The sequence below is a fragment of the Hyperolius riggenbachi genome, chromosome 2 (assembly GCF_040937935.1).
Source record: "Hyperolius riggenbachi isolate aHypRig1 chromosome 2, aHypRig1.pri, whole genome shotgun sequence".
In the NCBI taxonomy this organism is placed as follows: domain Eukaryota; kingdom Metazoa; phylum Chordata; class Amphibia; order Anura; family Hyperoliidae; genus Hyperolius; species Hyperolius riggenbachi.
The window spans coordinates 3578895-3597500 of record NC_090647.1 but is presented as its reverse complement, the minus strand read 5'-3'; the positions used below and the strand labels follow the sequence as shown (position 1 = coordinate 3597500).

Genomic DNA, 18606 nt, shown 5'->3' with positions numbered 1-18606 from the left:
GAGGGTAAGGGAGGCACATTTGGCTATCTAAACAGCATTTGTACATTTGGCTCCACTCATGACCACACCCACATTCTGATGCATGGCCATGCCCAATTTGTCCAAAGGGGGGCGCAAAAACTGTCTTTGTCCCCAGGCGCTGGAAAGCCTAGCTACGCCTCTGCCAAGCATGACGGGGTCATGCCTGGAATGGGATTTGGCAACAGCAGGGCACAGTGAAAGTAATACAACAGTGGAAGGAAAACAGTGCAGATTAACAGAAACACCAACATGTCACTAATAGATAAAAACAGAAAGGTAGAACATCTGAAGCATATCTCCCAACTGTCCTTCTAGTGGAGGGACAGTCCCTCTTTGGGAGCCCTGTCCCCCTGTCCCTCTTTCCTTCTCATTTGTCCCTCTTTCAGGACTTTGTCCCTCTTTCTATGTAAATATATATATTTCTCTACTGAAAAATGTGTTTAATTGCCTCTAAACGTTATTCCCATCTTTTAAATTGATATATTACTAATTGTAAAATGTTAATATGAAGGAAAATGAACCAGGATAGAAAGGACCAGTGTGGTTTGCATTATAAAACAACATATTTTTCTTATGAACTGTTTATGGTACACATGATCAGGGGTGTGGCAGGGGTGTGTCTTAAGTGTCCCTCTTTCTCATCTCAAAAAGTTGGGAGGTATGTCTGAAGCAAGTTCCAACAAATGTAGCAGATAGCAGTCAGCTACGGCTAAGGAGGGAAGGAGGGAAGGTATTCGCAGGGGCGAGGGTGGCATGGGCACGAGTCTAACGGCTGCATAGAAAGAAGTATTCCTTCACCTTTTGGTCCTGGAGGAAATTTGAGCTGACTGTAGAGGCTATGGCCCGGGTGGAAGCGGGTCGCTGGCAATTTCCGTTGCCCTAAAGAGCAGGCTGGTGTTGTAGATGAGATCTAGAGGGGGAGAGGTTTCCTGATAATTCTCTCAGCTGAGCTGATGAACCTTTCAATTTTGTATCTGTTGCTGGCGGATGAGCCAACATACCAAACCAGGATGGACGACCAGAGGACCAACTCGATGGTGGCGGAGCAGAAGGACCTCAGACGTTCCTGGGCCATACCAAACTTCCTCAGTTAGCGAAGGAAGAAGAGTCTTTGCTGCACTTCTTCTGGGTTGAGATGGTGTCAGAGATGATTGTGCCCAGGAGGCGGGTGCTGGGTACCCATATGGCTTCTCTGTGTTTGCATACATACAGTGGCTTGCAAAAGTATTCGGCCCCCTTGAAGTTTTCCACATTTTGTCATATTACTGCCACAAACATGAATCAATTTTATTGGAATTCCATGTGAAAGACCAATACAAAGTGGTGTACACGTGAGAAGTGGATCGATAATCATACATGATTCCAAACATTTTTTTACAAATCAATAACTGCAAAGTCGGGGGTGCGTAATTATTCGGCCCCCTTTGATCTGAGTGCAGTCAGTTGCCTATAGACATTGCCTGATGAGTGCTAATGACTAAATAGAGTGCACCTGTGTATAATCTAATGTCAGTACAAATACAGCTGCTCTGTGACAGCCTCAGAGGTTGTCTAAGAGAATATTGGGAGCAACAACACCATGAAGTCCAAAGAACACACCAGACAGGTCAGTGATCAAGTTATTGAGAAATTTAAAGCAGGCTTAGGCTACAAAAAGATTTCCAAAGCCTTGAACATCCCACAGAGCACTGCTCAAGCAATCATTCAGAAATGGAAGGAGTATGGCACAACTGTAAACCTACCAAGACAAGGCTGTCCACCTAAACTCACAGGCCGAACAAGGAGAGCGCTGATCAGAAATGCAGTCAAGAGGCCCATGGTGACTCTGGACGAGCTGCAGAGATCTACAGCTCAGGTGGGAGACTCTGTCCATAGGACAACTATTAGTCATGCACTGTACAAAGTTGGCCTTTATGGAAGAGTGGCAAGAAGAAAGGCATTGTTAACAGAAAGCATAAGAAGTCCTGTTTGCAGTTTGCCACAAGCCATGTGGGGGACACAGCAACCATGTGGAAGAAGGTGATCTGGTCAGATGAGACCAAAATTGAACTTTTTGGCCAAAATGCAAAACGCTATGTGTGGCGGAAAACTAACACTGCACATCACTCTGAACACACCATCCCCACTGTCAAATATGGTGGTGGCAGCATCATGCTCTGGGGGTGCTTCTCTTCAGCAGGGACAGGGAAGCTGGTCAGAGTTGATGGGAAGATGGATGTAGCCAAATACAGGGCACACTTGGAAGAAAACCTCTTGGAGTCTGCAAAAGACTTGAGACTGGGGCGGAGGTTCACCTTCTAGCAGGACAATGACCCTAAACATAAAGCCAGGCCAACAATGGAATGGTTTAAAACAAAACATATCCATGTGTTAATATGGCCCAGTCAAAGTCCAGATCTAAATCCAATCGAGAATCTGTGGCAAGATCTGAAAACTGCTGTTCACAAACGCTGTCCATCTAATCTGACTGAGCTGGAGCTGTTTTGCAAAGAAGAATGGGCAAGGATTTCAGTCTCTAGATGTGCAAAGCTGGTAGAGACAGACCCTAAAAGACTGGCAGCTGTAATTGCAGCAAAAGGTGGTTCTACAAAGTATTGACTCAGGGGGCCGAATAATTACGCACACCCCACTTTGCAGTTATTTATTTGTAAAAAATGTTTGGAATCATGTATGATTTCCGTTCCACTTCTCACATGTACACCACTTAGTATTGGTCTTTCACGTGGAATTCCAATAAAATTGATGCATGTTTGTGGCAGTAATGTGACAAAATGTGGAAAACTTCAAGGGGGCCGAATACTTTTGCAACCCACTGTATATATATGTGTGTGTGTGATGTTGGGGGGAGCGAGGTTTGTGTGTGTGTGTGTGTGTGTGTGTGTGTGTGTGTGTACAGTGTGTGTGTACAGTGTGTGTGTGTGTATACAGTGTGTGTGTACAGTGTGTGTGTGTGTGTGTGTGTGTGTGTGTGTGTGTGTGTGTGTGTGTGTGTGTGTGTGTGTGTGTGTGTGTGTACAGTGTGTGTGTGTGTGTTTGTGTGTACAGTGTGTATGTGATGTTGGGGGGAGCGAGGCGTGTGAGTGTGTGCAGTGTGTGTACAGTGTGTGTACTTTGTGTGTGTGTGTGTACAGTGTGTGTGTGTGTGTGTGCAGTGTGTGTGTGTGTGTACAGTGTGTGTGTGTGTGTGTACAGTGTGTGTGTGTGTGTGTGTGTGTACAGTGTGTGTGTGTGTGTGTGTGTACAGTGTGTGTGTGTGTACAGTGTGTGTGTGTGTGTGTGTGTGTACAGTGTGTATGTGATGTTGGGGGGAGCGAGGCGTGTGAGTGTGTGCAGTGTGTGTACAGTGTGTGTACTTTGTGTGTGTGTGTGTGTGCGTGTGTGTGCGTGTGTGTGTGTGTACAGTGTGTGTGTGTGTGTGTGTGTGTGTGTACAGTGTGTATGTGATGTTGGGGGGAGCGAGGCGTGTGAGTGTGTACAGTGTGTGTGTGTGTGTGTGTGTGTGTGTGTGTGTGTGTGTACAGTGTGTGTGTACTGTGTGTGTGTGTGTGTGTGTGTAGTGTGTGTATGTGATGTTGGGGGGAGCGAGGCGTGTGAGTGTGTGCAGTGTGTGTGTGTGTGCGTGCGTGTGTGTACTGTGTGTGTGTGTACTGTGTGTGTGTGTGTGTGTGTGTGTACAGTGTGTGTGTGTGTGTGTGTGTACAGTGTGCTTGTGTGTACAGTGTGTATGTGATGTTGGGGGGAGAGAGGCGTGTGAGTGTGTGCAGTGTGTGTGTGTGTGTGTGTGTGTGTGTGTACAGTGTGTGTACAGTGTGTGTACAGTGTGTGTACAGTGTGTGTGCGCAGGGCCGGCGCTACCATAAAGGCAAAGGAGGCAGCTGCCCCAGGGCCCCAGAGCTTGTAGGGGCCCCCAGTGGCTACAAGAGGACAAATTTTTTTTTCAAATCGGCCTTATAGTTTTTGAGAAAATCGATTTTAAAGTTTCAAAGGAAAAAAAAAATACACATTTAAAAACCTGCCGACTTTAATGGTTAATAGCAAATCCACCTTAAATTCTAGAAACCCTAAATTTGCAGGATATGTTAAGGAGATCATTAGGAATAAGAGGAAAAAACAATTTTTCAAAAAGACCTTATAGTTTTTGAGAAAATCGATTTTAAAGTTTAGAAGGAACAAAGTATAGTTTTAAATGCGGTAAAGGTCACTTTTAGTAGCAAACCTAACGGTAGTGTAATTTTACAGGTATCAAACGAAAGCGCAATACATTTCCTGACGGGGTTTCCAGGGGGTCTATACGCAGCCGCAGCGCTTTGGCCAGGGATCGCTATACAGCCGCAATATGGCTGCATGAAGATCCCTGGCATTTTTTCCTATTTTCCCATTTTTTTTTTATGTTTAGAGTGTGGGAATAAAAAAAAAAAAAAAAAAATGATGTGGGGTCCTCCCTCCTGAAACTTTTTAACCCCTTGTCCCCCATGCAGGCTGGGATAGCCAGAATGTGGAGCTCCGACCGATTGGGACTTCACACCCTGACTATACCAGCTGCAAAAAAGGTCCCCTAATGCCGATTTTTGTTCCGGGGTATATGTTGGGGGGGCCCCCCAGGTTTATTTTGCCCTGGGGCCCCATTGTTGCTTAAACCGTCCTGTGTGTGTGTGTGTGTGTGTGTGTGTGTGTGTGTATAGTGTGTGTACAGTGTGTTTGTGTGTACTGTGTGTATGTGATGTTGGGGGGAGCGAGGCGTGTGAGTGTGTGTGTGTGTGTGTGTGTGTGTGTGTGTGTGTGTGTGTACTGTGTGTGTGTGTGTACAGTGTGTACAGTGTGTGTGTGTGTGTGTGTGTGTGTGTGTGTGTGTGTGTACAGTGTGTATGTGATGTTGGGGGGAGCGAGGCGTGTGAGTGTGTGCAGTTTGCGTGCGTGCGTGCGTGCGTGCGTGCGTGCGTGCGTGTGTGTGTATGTGATAAATTAGTCTAGAGTCAAGAATTAGTGTGACTGCAGATTGTCACCCGATTGCTCGATTGTTGAAGGAGAAGCCACAATGTGGAGGGTCCTAGGACCTGAGACATCTTCCCATAGGGGTAATTGGGGTATCATTGTCACTGGCCAGGTCCGGCGTTCCACTTACGACACAATTACTATTTTATTTATTCTTATGTTTTAGGTTTGCTTTAATATTTGGAATGTTGCCTGCGGCACACCGTCTTCTGCAGCTGTTGTTTTTCTATTTTCACTGGCAATTTAATGAACAAATATTTGTTGTGTCATGTGATAAACACAAGTCCTCCCGGCCTGCAGGTGGCAGAGTACACGGACAGGAGGCAGGAGCTGCAGGAACGGGTGGAGTATGTGCACTCCCTGTATGAACTCATCCGCATGAACTTCCACCAGCCAACATCAAAAGAGCAGCAAGTCCACAACCAGGTGAGGAGCGGACCAGAGGTCCAGAATTATGGTGGATAATGGTGGGTCTGAAGACCACCATGTGACCCTGGCAGGACTGTAGACCACTCATTGATTTTGACATATCTATTCTCCCCAGCTGGTGGAAACGTGGGACTTGTTCCTCCATCACCTGAAGTTGTGTGCAGAGTTCCTGAGTGGTCATCTCTCCACTATGGCCGATAGTCTGGACCAGTCGTTTCTGGTGTGTTACAGAAAGGCCGAGGACATTGTGACAGCCGCCTCCTCTGCTCGATTTCTGGACCCAGATCAGAGTACAGAAGTGACAACGACAGAGCTGGAAACACTCCTCAAGAGCCTGCGCACTGTCCTGACTCAGCTGCGAGACCTCAGCCATTCCCGTCACATCCTGCAAGGTGAGTGTATTGGTAGATATCACAGTGGGGATCATTCTATAGAAGTATGCCAAAATATGGTCTAATCCCAGAGGAGACATGGTCTAATCCAGGAGGAAACATGGTCCAATTAAGGAGGAAACATGGTCCAATTAAGGAGGAGACATGGTCTAATCCAGGTGGAGACATGGTCTAATCCAGGTGGAAACATGGTCTAATCCAGGAGGAAACATTGTCTAATCCAGGAGGAAACATGGTCTAATCTGGGATGAAATTTGGTCTAATCCAGGAGGAGACATGGTCTAATCTGGGATGAAACTTGGTCTAATCCAGGAGGAGACATGTTCTAATCAGGGAGGAAACATAATCTAATCCAGGAGGAGACATGGTCTAATCCAGGTGGAAACATGGTCTAATCCAGGAGGAAACATGGTCTAATCCAGGAGGAAACATGGTCTAATCTGGGATGAAATTTGGTCTAATCCAGGAGGAGACATGGTCTAATCTGGGATGAAACTAGGTCTAATCCAGGAGGAGACATGGTCTAATCCAGGAGGAAACATGGTCTAATCTGGGATGAAATTTGGTCTAATCCAGGAGGAGACATGGTCTAATCTGGGATGAAATTTGGTCTAATCCAGGAGGAGACGTGGTCTAATCCCAGAGGAGACGTGGTCTAATCCCAGAGGAGACGTGGTCTAATCCCAGAGGGGACGTGGTCTAATCCCAGAGGAGACGTAGTCTAATCCCAGAGGAGACATAGTCTAATCCAGGAGGAAACATGGTCTAATCTGGGATGAAATTTGATCTAATCCAGGAGGAGACATGGTCTAATCTGGGATGAAACTTGGTCTAATGCAGGAGGAGACATGGTCTAATCTGGGATGAAATTTGGTCTAATCCAGGAGGAGACGTGGTCTAATCCCAGAGGAGACGTGGTCTAATCCCAGAGGAGACGTGGTCTAATCCCAGAGGGGACGTGGTCTAATCCCAGAGGAGACGTGGTCTAATCCCAGAGGGGACGTGGTCTAATCCCAGAGGAGACGTAGTCTAATCCCAGAGGAGACGTGGTCTAATCCCAGAGGGGACGTGGTCTAATCCCAGAGGAGACGTGGTCTAATCCAAGAGGAAACATGGTCTAATCCAGGAGGAGACATGGTCTAATCTGGGATGAAACTTGGTCTAATCCAGGAGGAGACATGGTCTAATCCGGGATAAAACTTGGTCTAATCCAGGAGGAGACATGGTCTAATCCAGGAGGAGACATGGTCTAATCCAGGAGGAGACATGGTCTAATCCGGGAGGAGACATGGTCTAATCCGGGAGGAGCCATGGTCTAATGCAGGAGGAGATATGGTCTAATCTGGGATGAAACTTGGTCTAATCCGGGAAACACAGTGGGCAGCACGGTGGTGTAGTGGTTAGCGATCTCTTCTTGCAATGCTGCATCCCCGGTTCGAATCCCAGCCAGGAGTTTGTAACTCCTAACATCTGCAAGGAGTTTGTATGTTCTCCCTGTGTCTACGTGGGTTTCCTCCGGGCACTCCAGTTTCCTCCCACATCCCCCCAAAACCCATACAGATAAGTTGATTGGCTTCCCCGTAAATTAGCCGTAGACTACGATACATACACTACATGATACATACATAGATTTATGACTATGGCAGGGATTAAATTGTGAGCCCCTCTGAGGGACAGCTGGTGACATGACAATATACAGGGTGGGCCATTTATATGGATACACCTTTATAAAATGGGAATGGTTGGTGATATTAACTTGTTTGTGGCACATTAGTATATTTGAGGGGGAAGCTTTTCAAGATGGGAGGTGACCATGGTGGCCATTTTTAAGTTGGCCATTTTGAATCCAACTTTTGTTTTTTCAATAGGAAGAGGGTCATGTGACACATCAAACTTATTGGGAATTTCACAAGGAAAACAATAGTGGGCTTGGTTTTAACATAACTTTATTCTTTCATGAGTTATTTACAAGTTTCTGACCACTTATAAATTGTGTTCAATGTGCTTCCCATTGTGTTGGATTGTCAATACAACCCTCTTCTCCCACTCTTCACATACTGATAGCAACACCGCAGGAGAAATGCTAGCACAGGCTTCCAGTATCCATACCCTCTTCTCCCACTCTTCACATACTGATAGCAACACCGCAGGAGAAATGCCAGCACAGGCTTCCAGTATCCGTACCCTCTTCTCCCACTCCTCACACACTGATAGCAACACCGCAGGAGAAATGCCAGCACAGGCTTCCAGTATCCGTACCCTCTTCTCCCACTCCTCACACACTGATAGTAACACCGCAGGAGAAATGCCAGCACAGGCTTCCAGTATCTGTACCCTCTCCTCCCACTCTTCACACACTGATAGCAACACTACAGGAGAAATGCCAGCACAGGCTTCCAGTATCCGTACCCTCTTCTCCCACTCCTCACACACTGATAGCAACACCGCAGGAGAAATGCCAGCACAGGCTTCCAGTATCCGTACCCTCTTCTCCCACTCCTCACACACTGATAGTAACACTGCAGGAGAAATGCCAGCACAGGCTTCCAGTATCCGTACCCTCTTCTCCCACTCTTCTTACACTGATAGTAACACTGCAGGAGAAATGCCAGCACAGGCTTCCAGTATCCGTACCCTCTTCTCCCACTCTTCACACACTGATAGTAACACTGCAGGAGAAATGCCAGCACAGGCTTCCAGTATCCGTACCCTCTTCTCCCACTCTTCACACACTGATAGTAACACCGCAGGAGAAATGCCAGCACAGGCTTCCAGTATCCGTACCCTCTTCTCCCACTCTTCACACACTGATAGCAACACCGCAGGAGAAATGCCAGCACAGGCTTCCAGTATCCGTACCCTCTCCTCCCACTCTTCACACACTGATAGCAACACCGCAGGAGAAATGCCAGCACAGGCTTCCAGTATCCGTACCCTCTTCTCCCACTCTTCACACACTGATAGCAACACCGCAGGAGAAATGCTAGCACTGGCTTCCAGTATCCGTACCCTCTTCTCCCACTCTTCACACACTGATAGCAACACCGCAGGAGAAATGCCACCACAGGCTTCCAGTATCCGTACCCTCTTCTCCCACTCTTCACACACTGATAGCAACACCGCAGGAGAAATGCCAGCACAGGCTTCCAGTATCCGTACCCTCGTCTCCCACTCCTCACACACTGATAGCAACACCGCAGGAGAAATGCTAGCACTGGCTTCCAGTATCCGTACCCTCTTCTCCCACTCTTCACACACTGATAGCAACACCGCAGGAGAAATGCCACCACAGGCTTCCAGTATCCGTACCCTCTTCTCCCACTCTTCACACACTGATAGCAACACCGCAGGAGAAATGCCAGCACAGGCTTCCAGTATCTGTACCCTCTTCTCCCACTCCTCACACACTGATAGCAACACCGCAGGAGAAATGCTAGCACAGGCTTCCAGTATCCGTACCCTCTTCTCCCACTCTTCACATACTGATAGCAACACCGCAGGAGAAATGCCAGCACAGGCTTCCAGTATCCGTACCCTCTTCTCCCACTCCTCACACACTGATAGCAACACCGCAGGAGAAATGCAAGCACAGGCTTCCAGTATCCGTACCCTGTTCTCCCACTCTTCACACACTGATAGCAACACCGCAGGAGAAATGCCAGCACAGGCTTCCAGTATCCGTACCCTCTCCTCCCACTCTTCACACACTGATAGCAACACCGCAGGAGAAATGCCAGCACAGGCTTCCAGTATCCGTACCCTCTTCTCCCACTCCTCTCACACTGATAGTAACACTGCAGGAGAAATGCCAGCACAGGCTTCCAGTATCCGTACCCTCTTCTCCCACTCTTCACACACTGATAGTAACACTGCAGGAGAAATGCCAGCACAGGCTTCCAGTATCCGTACCCTCTTCTCCCACTCCTCACACACTGATAGTAACACTGCAGGAGAAATGCCAGCACAGGCTTCCAGTATCCGTACCCTCTTCTCCCACTCCTCACACACTGATAGTAACACTGCAGGAGAAATGCCAGCACAGGCTTCCAGTATCCGTACCCTCTTCTCCCACTCTTCACACACTGATAGTAACACTGCAGGAGAAATGCCAGCACAGGCTTCCAGTATCCGTACCCTCTTCTCCCACTCTTCACACACTGATAGTAACACTGCAGGAGAAATGCCAGCACAGGCTTCCAGTATCCGTACCCTCTTCTCCCACTCTTCACACACTGATAGCAACACCGCAGGAGAAATGCCAGCACAGGCTTCCAGTATCCGTACCCTCTCCTCCCACTCTTCACACACTGATAGCAACACCGCAGGAGAAATGCCAGCACAGGCTTCCAGTATCCGTACCCTCTTCTCCCACTCTTCACACACTGATAGCAACACCGCAGGAGAAATGCTAGCACTGGCTTCCAGTATCCGTACCCTCTTCTCCCACTCTTCACACACTGATAGCAACACCGCAGGAGAAATGCCACCACAGGCTTCCAGTATCCGTACCCTCTTCTCCCACTCTTCACACACTGATAGCAACACCGCAGGAGAAATGCCAGCACAGGCTTCCAGTATCCGTACCCTCGTCTCCCACTCCTCACACACTGATAGCAACACCGCAGGAGAAATGCTAGCACTGGCTTCCAGTATCCGTACCCTCTTCTCCCACTCTTCACACACTGATAGCAACACCGCAGGAGAAATGCCACCACAGGCTTCCAGTATCCGTACCCTCTTCTCCCACTCTTCACACACTGATAGCAACACCGCAGGAGAAATGCCAGCACAGGCTTCCAGTATCTGTACCCTCTTCTCCCACTCCTCACACACTGATAGCAACACCGCAGGAGAAATGCTAGCACAGGCTTCCAGTATCCGTACCCTCTTCTCCCACTCTTCACATACTGATAGCAACACCGCAGGAGAAATGCCAGCACAGGCTTCCAGTATCCGTACCCTCTTCTCCCACTCCTCACACACTGATAGCAACACCGCAGGAGAAATGCAAGCACAGGCTTCCAGTATCCGTACCCTGTTCTCCCACTCTTCACACACTGATAGCAACACCGCAGGAGAAATGCCAGCACAGGCTTCCAGTATCCGTACCCTCTCCTCCCACTCTTCACACACTGATAGCAACACCGCAGGAGAAATGCCAGCACAGGCTTCCAGTATCCGTACCCTCTTCTCCCACTCTTCACACACTGATAGCAACACCGCAGGAGAAATGCCAGCACAGGCTTCCAGTATCTGTACCCTCTTCTCCCACTCCTCACACACTGATAGCAACACCGCAGGAGAAATGCTAGCACAGGCTTCCAGTATCCGTACCCTCTTCTCCCACTCCTCACACACTGATAGCAACACCGCAGGAGAAATGCTAGCACAGGCTTCCAGTATCCGTACCCTCTTCTCCCACTCCTCACACACTGATAGCAACACCGCAGGAGAAATGCTAGCACAGGCTTCCAGTATCCGTACCCTCTTCTCCCACTCCTCACACACTGATAGCAACACCGCAGGAGAAATGCTAGCACAGGCTTCCAGTATCTGTACCCTCTTCTCCCACTCCTCACACACTGATAGCAACACCGCAGGAGAAATGCTAGCACAGGCTTCCAGTATCCGTACCCTCTTCTCCCACTCTTCACATACTGATAGCAACACTGCAGGAGAAATGCCAGCACAGGCTTCCAGTATCCGTACCCTCTTCTCCCACTCCTCACACACTGATAGCAACACCGCAGGAGAAATGCCAGCACAGGCTTCCAGTATCTGTACCCTCTTCTCCCGCTCCTCACACACTGATAGCAACACCGCAGGAGAAATGCCAGCACAGGCTTCCAGTACCCGTCCCCTCTTCACCCACTCTTCACACACTGATAGCAACACCGCAGGAGAAATGCCAGCACAGGCTTCCAGTATCCGTACCCTCTTCTCCCGCTCCTCACACACTGATAGCAACACCGCAGGAGAAATGCCAGCACAGGCTTCCAGTACCCGTCCCCTCTTCACCCACTCTTCACACACTGATAGCAACACCGCAGGAGAAATGCCAGCACAGGCTTCCAGTATCCGTACCCTCTTCTCCCACTCCTCACACACTGATGGCAACACTGCAGGAGAAATGCCAGCACAGGCTTCCAGTATCCGTACCCTCTTCTCCCACTCTTCACACACTGATAGTAACACCGCAGGAGAAATGCTTGCACAGGCTTCCAGTATCCGTACCCTCTCCTCCCACTCCTCACACACTGATAGCAACACCGCAGGAGAAATGCCAGCACAGGCTTCCAGTATCTGTACCCTCTTCTCCCACTCTTCACACACTGATAGCAACACCGCAGGAGAAATGCTAGCACAGGCTTCCTGTATCCGTAGCCTCTTCTCCCACTCTTCACACACTGATAGCAACACCGCAGGAGAAATGCCAGCACAGGCTTCCTGTATCTGTACCCTCTTCTCCCACTCCTCACACACTGATAGTAACACTGCAGGAGAAATGCCAGCACAGGCTTCCAGTATCCGTACCCTCTTCTCCCACTTCTCACACATTGATAGCAACACCGCAGAAGAAATGCTAGCACAGGCTTCCAGTATCTGTACCCTCTTCTCCCACTCCTCACACACTGATAGCAACACTGCAGGAGAAATGCCAGCACAGGCTTCCAGTATCTGTACCCTCTTCTCCCACTCCTCACACACTGATAGCAACACCGCAGGAGAAATGCCAGCACAGGCTTCCAGTATCTGTACCCTCTCCTCTCACTCTTCACACACTGATAGCAACACCGCAGGAGAAATGCCAGCACAGGCTTCCAGTATCCGTACCCTCTTCTCCCACTCTTCACACACTGATAGCAACACCGCAGGAGAAATGCCAGCACAGGCTTCCAGTATCCGTACCCTCTTCTCCCACTCCTCACATACTGATAGCAACACTGCAGGAGAAATGCCAGCACAGGCTTCCAGTATCCGTACCCTCTTCTCCCACTCTTCACAAACTGATAGCAACACCACAGGAGAAATTACAGCACAGGCTTCCAGTATCCGTACCCTCTTCTCCCACTCCTCACACACTGATAGCAACACCGCAGGAGAAATGCCAGCACAGGCTTCCAGTATCCGTACCCTCTTCTCCCACTCCTCACACACTGATAGCAACACTGCAGGAGAAATGCCAGCACAGGCTTCCAGTATCTGTACCCTCTCCTCTCACTCTTCACACACTGATAGCAACACCGCAGGAGAAATGCCAGCACAGGCTTCCAGTATCCGTACCCTCTTCTCCCACTCCTCACACACTGATAGCAACACCGCAGGAGAAATGCCAGCACAGGCTTCCAGTATCCGTACCCTCTTCTCCCACTCCTCACACACTGATAGCAACACTGCAGGAGAAATGCCAGCACAGGCTTCCAGTATCTGTACCCTCTCCTCTCACTCTTCACACACTGATAGCAACACCGCAGGAGAAATGCCAGCACAGGCTTCCAGTATCCGTACCCTCTTCTCCCACTCCTCACACACTGATAGCAACACCGCAGGAGAAATGCCAGCACAGGCTTCCAGTATCCGTACCCTCTTCTCCCACTCCTCACACACTGATAGCAACACCGCAGGAGAAATGCCAGCACAGGCTTCCAGTATCCGTACCCTCTTCTCCCACTCCTCACACACTGATAGCAACACCGCAGGAGAAATGCCAGCACAGGCTTCCAGTATCCGTACCCTCTTCTCCCACTCCTCACACACTGATAGCAACACCGCAGGAGAAATGCCAGCACAGGCTTCCAGTATCCGTACCCTCTTCTCCCACTCCTCACACACTGATAGCAACACCGCAGGAGAAATGCCAGCACAGGCTTCCAGTATCCGTACCCTCTTCTCCCACTCCTCACACACTGATAGCAAAACCGCAGGAGAAATGCCAGCACAGGCTTCCAGTATCTGTACCCTCTCCTCCCACTCTTTACACACTGATAGCAACACCGCAGGAGAAATGCCAGCACAGGCTTCCAGTATCCATACCCTCTTCTCCCACTCTTCACACACTGATAGCAACACCGCAGGAGAAATGCCAGCACAGGTTTCCAGTATCCGTACCCTCTTCTCCCACTCCTCACACACCGATAGCAACACCGCAGGAGAAATGCTAGCACAGACTTCCAGTATCTGTACCCTCTTCTCCCACTCTTCACACACTGATAGTAACACCGCAGGAGAAATGCCAGCACAGGCTTCCAGTATCCGTACCCTCCTCTCCCACTCCTCACACACTGATGGCAACACTGCAGGAGAAATGCCAGCACAGGCTTCCAGTATCCGTACCCTCTTCTCCCACTCTTCACACACTGATAGTAACACCGCAGGAGAAATGCTTGCACAGGCTTCCAGTATCCGTACCCTCTCCTCCCACTCCTCACACACTGATAGCAACACCGCAGGAGAAATGCCAGCACAGGCTTCCAGTATCTGTACCCTCTTCTCCCACTCTTCACACACTGATAGCAACACCGCAGGAGAAATGCTAGCACAGGCTTCCTGTATCCGTAGCCTCTTCTCCCACTCTTCACACACTGATAGCAACACCGCAGGAGAAATGCCAGCACAGGCTTCCTGTATCTGTACCCTCTTCTCCCACTCCTCACACACTGATAGTAACACTGCAGGAGAAATGCCAGCACAGGCTTCCAGTATCCGTACCCTCTTCTCCCACTCCTCACACATTGATAGCAACACCGCAGAAGAAATGCTAGCACAGGCTTCCAGTATCTGTACCCTCTTCTCCCACTCCTCACACACTGATAGCAACACTGCAGGAGAAATGCCAGCACAGGCTTCCAGTATCTGTACCCTCTTCTCCCACTCCTCACACACTGATAGCAACACCGCAGGAGAAATGCCAGCACAGGCTTCCAGTATCTGTACCCTCTTCTCCCACTCTTCACACACTGATAGCAACACTGCAGGAGAAATGCCAGCACAGGCTTCCAGTATCCGTACCCTCTTCTCCCACTCTTCACACACTGATAGCAACACCGCAAGAGAAATGCCAGCACAGGCTTCCAGTATCTGTACCCTCTTCTCCCACTCTTCACACACTGATAGCAACACTGCAGGAGAAATGCCAGCACAGGCTTCCAGTATCTGTACCCTCTTCTCCCACTCCTCACACACTGATAGCAACACCGCAGGAGAAATGCCAGCACAGGCTTCCAGTATCCGTACCCTCTTCTCCCGCTCCTCACACACTGATAGCAACACCGCAGGAGAAATGCCAGCACAGGCTTCCAGTATCCGTACCCTCTTCTCCCGCTCCTCACACACTGATAGCAACACCGCAGGAGAAATGCCAGCACAGGCTTCCAGTATCCGTACCCTCTTCTCCCGCTCTTCACACACTGATAGCAACACCGCAGGAGAAATGCCAGCACAGGCTTCCAGTATCCGTACCCTCTTCTCCCGCTCCTCACACACTGATAGCAACTCCGCAGGAGAAATGCCAGCACAGGCTTCCAGCATCCATACCCTCTTCTCCCACTCTTCACACACTGATAGCAACACCGCAGGAGAAATGCCACCACAGGCTTCCAGTATCCGTACCCTCTTCTCCCACTCTTCACACACTGATAGCAACACCGCAGGAGAAATGCCAGCACAGGCTTCCAGTATCCGTACCCTCTTCTCCCACTCCTCACACACTGATAGCAACACCGCAGGAGAAATGCTAGCACAGGCTTCCAGTATCCGTACCCTCTTCTCCCACTCCTCACACACTGATAGCAACACTGCAGGAGAAATGCCAGCACAGGCTTCCAGTATCCGTACCCTCTTCTCCCACTCCTCACACACTGATAGCAACACTGCAGGAGAAATGCCAGCACAGGCTTCCAGAATCCGTACCCTCTTCTCCCACTCCTCACACACTGATAGCAACACCGCAGGAGAAATGCTAGCACAGGCTTCCAGTATCCGTACCCTCTTCTCCCACTCTTCACACACTGATAGCAACACCGCAGGAGAAATGCTAGCACAGGCTTCCAGCATCCGTACCCTCTTCTCCCACTCTTCACACACTGATAGCAACACCGCAGGAGAAATGCCAGCACAGGCTTCCAGTATCTGTACCCTCTTCTCCCACTCCTCACACACTGATAGCAACACTGCAGGAGAAATGCCAGCACAGGCTTCCAGTATCTGTACCCTCTTCTCCCACTCCTCACACACTGATAGCAACACCACAGGAGAAATGCTAGCACTGGCTTCCAGTATCCGTACCCTCTTCTCCCACTCTTCACACACTGATAGCAACACCGCAGGAGAAATGCCACCACAGGCTTCCAGTATCCGTACCCTCTTCTCCCACTCTTCACACACTGATAGCAACACCGCAGGAGAAATGCCAGCACAGGCTTCCAGTATCCGTACCCTCTTCTCCCGCTCCTCACACACTGATAGCAACACCGCAGGAGAAATGCCAGCACAGGCTTCCAGTATCCGTACCCTCTTCTCCCCCTCCTCACACACTGATAGCAACACCGCAGGAGAAATGCTAGCACAGGCTTCCAGGATCCGCACCCTCTTCTCCCACTCTTAGCACACTGATAGCAACACCGCAGGAGAAATGCTAGCACAGGCTTCCAGTATCCGTACCCTCTTCTCCCACTCCTCACACACTGATAGCAACACTGCAGGAGAAATGCTAGCACAGGCTTCCTGTATCCGTACCCTCTTCTCCCACTCCTCACACACTGATAGCAACACCGCAGGAGAAATGCTAGCACAGGCTTCCAGTATCCGTACCCTCTTCTCCCACTCCTCACACATTGATAGCAACACCGCAGGAGAAATGCCAGCACAGGCTTCCAGTATCCGTAGCCTCTTCTCCCACTCCTCACACACTGATAGCAACACCGCAGGAGAAATGCCAGCACAGGCTTCCAGTATCCGTACCCTCTTCTCCCACTCCTCACACACTGATAGCAACACCACAGGAGAAATGTCAGCACAGGGTTCCAGTATCCGTAGCCTCTTCTCCCACTCTTCACACACTGATAGCAACACCGCAGGAGAAATGCCAGCACAGGCTTCCAGTATCCGTACCCTCTTCTCCCACTCTTCACACACTGATAGCAACACCGCAGGAGAAATGCCAGCACAGGCTTCCAGTATCCGTACCCTCTTCTCCCACTCCTCACACACTGATAGCAACACCACAGGAGAAATGTCAGCACAGGGTTCCAGTATCTGTACCCTCTTCTCCCACTCCTCACACACTGATAGCAACACCGCAGGAGAAATGCCAGCACAGGCTTCCAGTATCCGTACCCTCTTCTCCCACTCCTCACACACTGATAGCAACACCACAGGAGAAATGTCAGCACAGGGTTCCAGTATCTGTACCCTCTTCTCCCACTCCTCACACACTGATAGCAACACCACAGGAGAAATGCCAGCACAGGCTTCCAGTATCCGTACCCTCTTCTCCCACTCCTCACACACTGATAGCAACACCACAGGAGAAATGTCAGCACAGGGTTCCAGTATCTGTACCCTCTTCTCCCACTCCTCACACACTGATAGCAACACCGCAGGAGAAATGCCAGCACAGGCTTCCAGTATCTGTACCATCTTCTCCCACTCTTCACACACTGATAGCAACACTGCAGAAGAAATGCTAGCACAGGCTTCCAGTATCTGTACCCTCTTCTCCCACTCCTCACACATTGATAGCAACACCGCAGAAGAAATGCCAGCACAGGCTTCCAGTATCCGTACCCTCTTCTCCCACTCCTCACACACTGATAGCAACACCACAGGAGAAATGCCAGCACAGGCTTCCAGTATCCGTACCCTCTTCTCCCACTCCTCACACACTGATAGCAACACCACAGGAGAAATGCTAGCACAGGCTTCCAGTATCCTTACCCTCTTCTCCCACTCCTCACACACTGATAGCAACACTGCAGGAGAAATGCTAGCACAGGCTTCCAGTATCCGTACCCTCTTCTCCCACTCCTCACACACTGATAACAACACCGCAGGAGAAATGCCAGCACAGGCTTCCAGTATCCGTACCCTCTTCTCCCACTCCTCACACACTGATAGCAACACTGCAGGAGAAATGCCAGCACAGGCTTCCAGTATCCGTACCCTCTTCTCCCACTCCTCACACACTGATAGCAACACCGCAGGAGAAATGCCAGCACAGGCTTCCAGTATCCGTACCCAGTGGCGTAGCTAAGGAGTTGTGGGCCCTGATGCAGGTTTTACATGGGGCCCCCCCAAGCACTCTATACATAACAATTGATACGTCACACCAATACCTGCCAATGGCAACTACAGTGTCAGAGGTGCAAGAAGGGGGTGGGGAACAGTTTGTTAGTGATTACCACTATACAAAGTATCTATAGAAGTGATTATTATGAGCACAGGACCAATAGAGAGCTAATACTGTAGTTGAGGGAGGGCCCTCCGGGGCCCCTCTAGCCCAAGGGCCCCGATGCGGTCGCTACCTCTGCAACCCCTATTGCTACGCCCCTGTCCGTACCCTCTTCTCCCACTCCTCACACACTGATAGCAACACCGCAGGAGAAATGCCAGCACAGGCTTCCAGTATCCGTACTTTCAGGTGCTGCACATCTCATATCTTCACAGCATAGACCATTGCCTTCAGATGACCCCAAAGATAAAAGACTAAGGGGGACAGATCGGGAGACCTTGAGGGCCATTCAACTGGCCCACGACAACCAATCCACTTTCCAGG

General features: G+C 50.1%; 1 protein-coding gene across 3 annotated transcripts in view; it reads left to right on the top strand.

The window, feature by feature from the left end:
• Window positions 1-18606, top strand: part of DNHD1 (dynein heavy chain domain 1) — a 445323-nt gene that overhangs the window by 186657 nt on the left and 240060 nt on the right. For all 3 annotated transcript variants that reach the window (XM_068266455.1, XM_068266454.1, XM_068266453.1), the window contains exons 14-15: window positions 5314-5439; window positions 5558-5834. In XM_068266455.1, the coding sequence (XP_068122556.1) occupies window positions 5314-5439; window positions 5558-5834 (403 nt within the window). The remainder of the gene's footprint in view (window positions 1-5313; window positions 5440-5557; window positions 5835-18606) is intronic.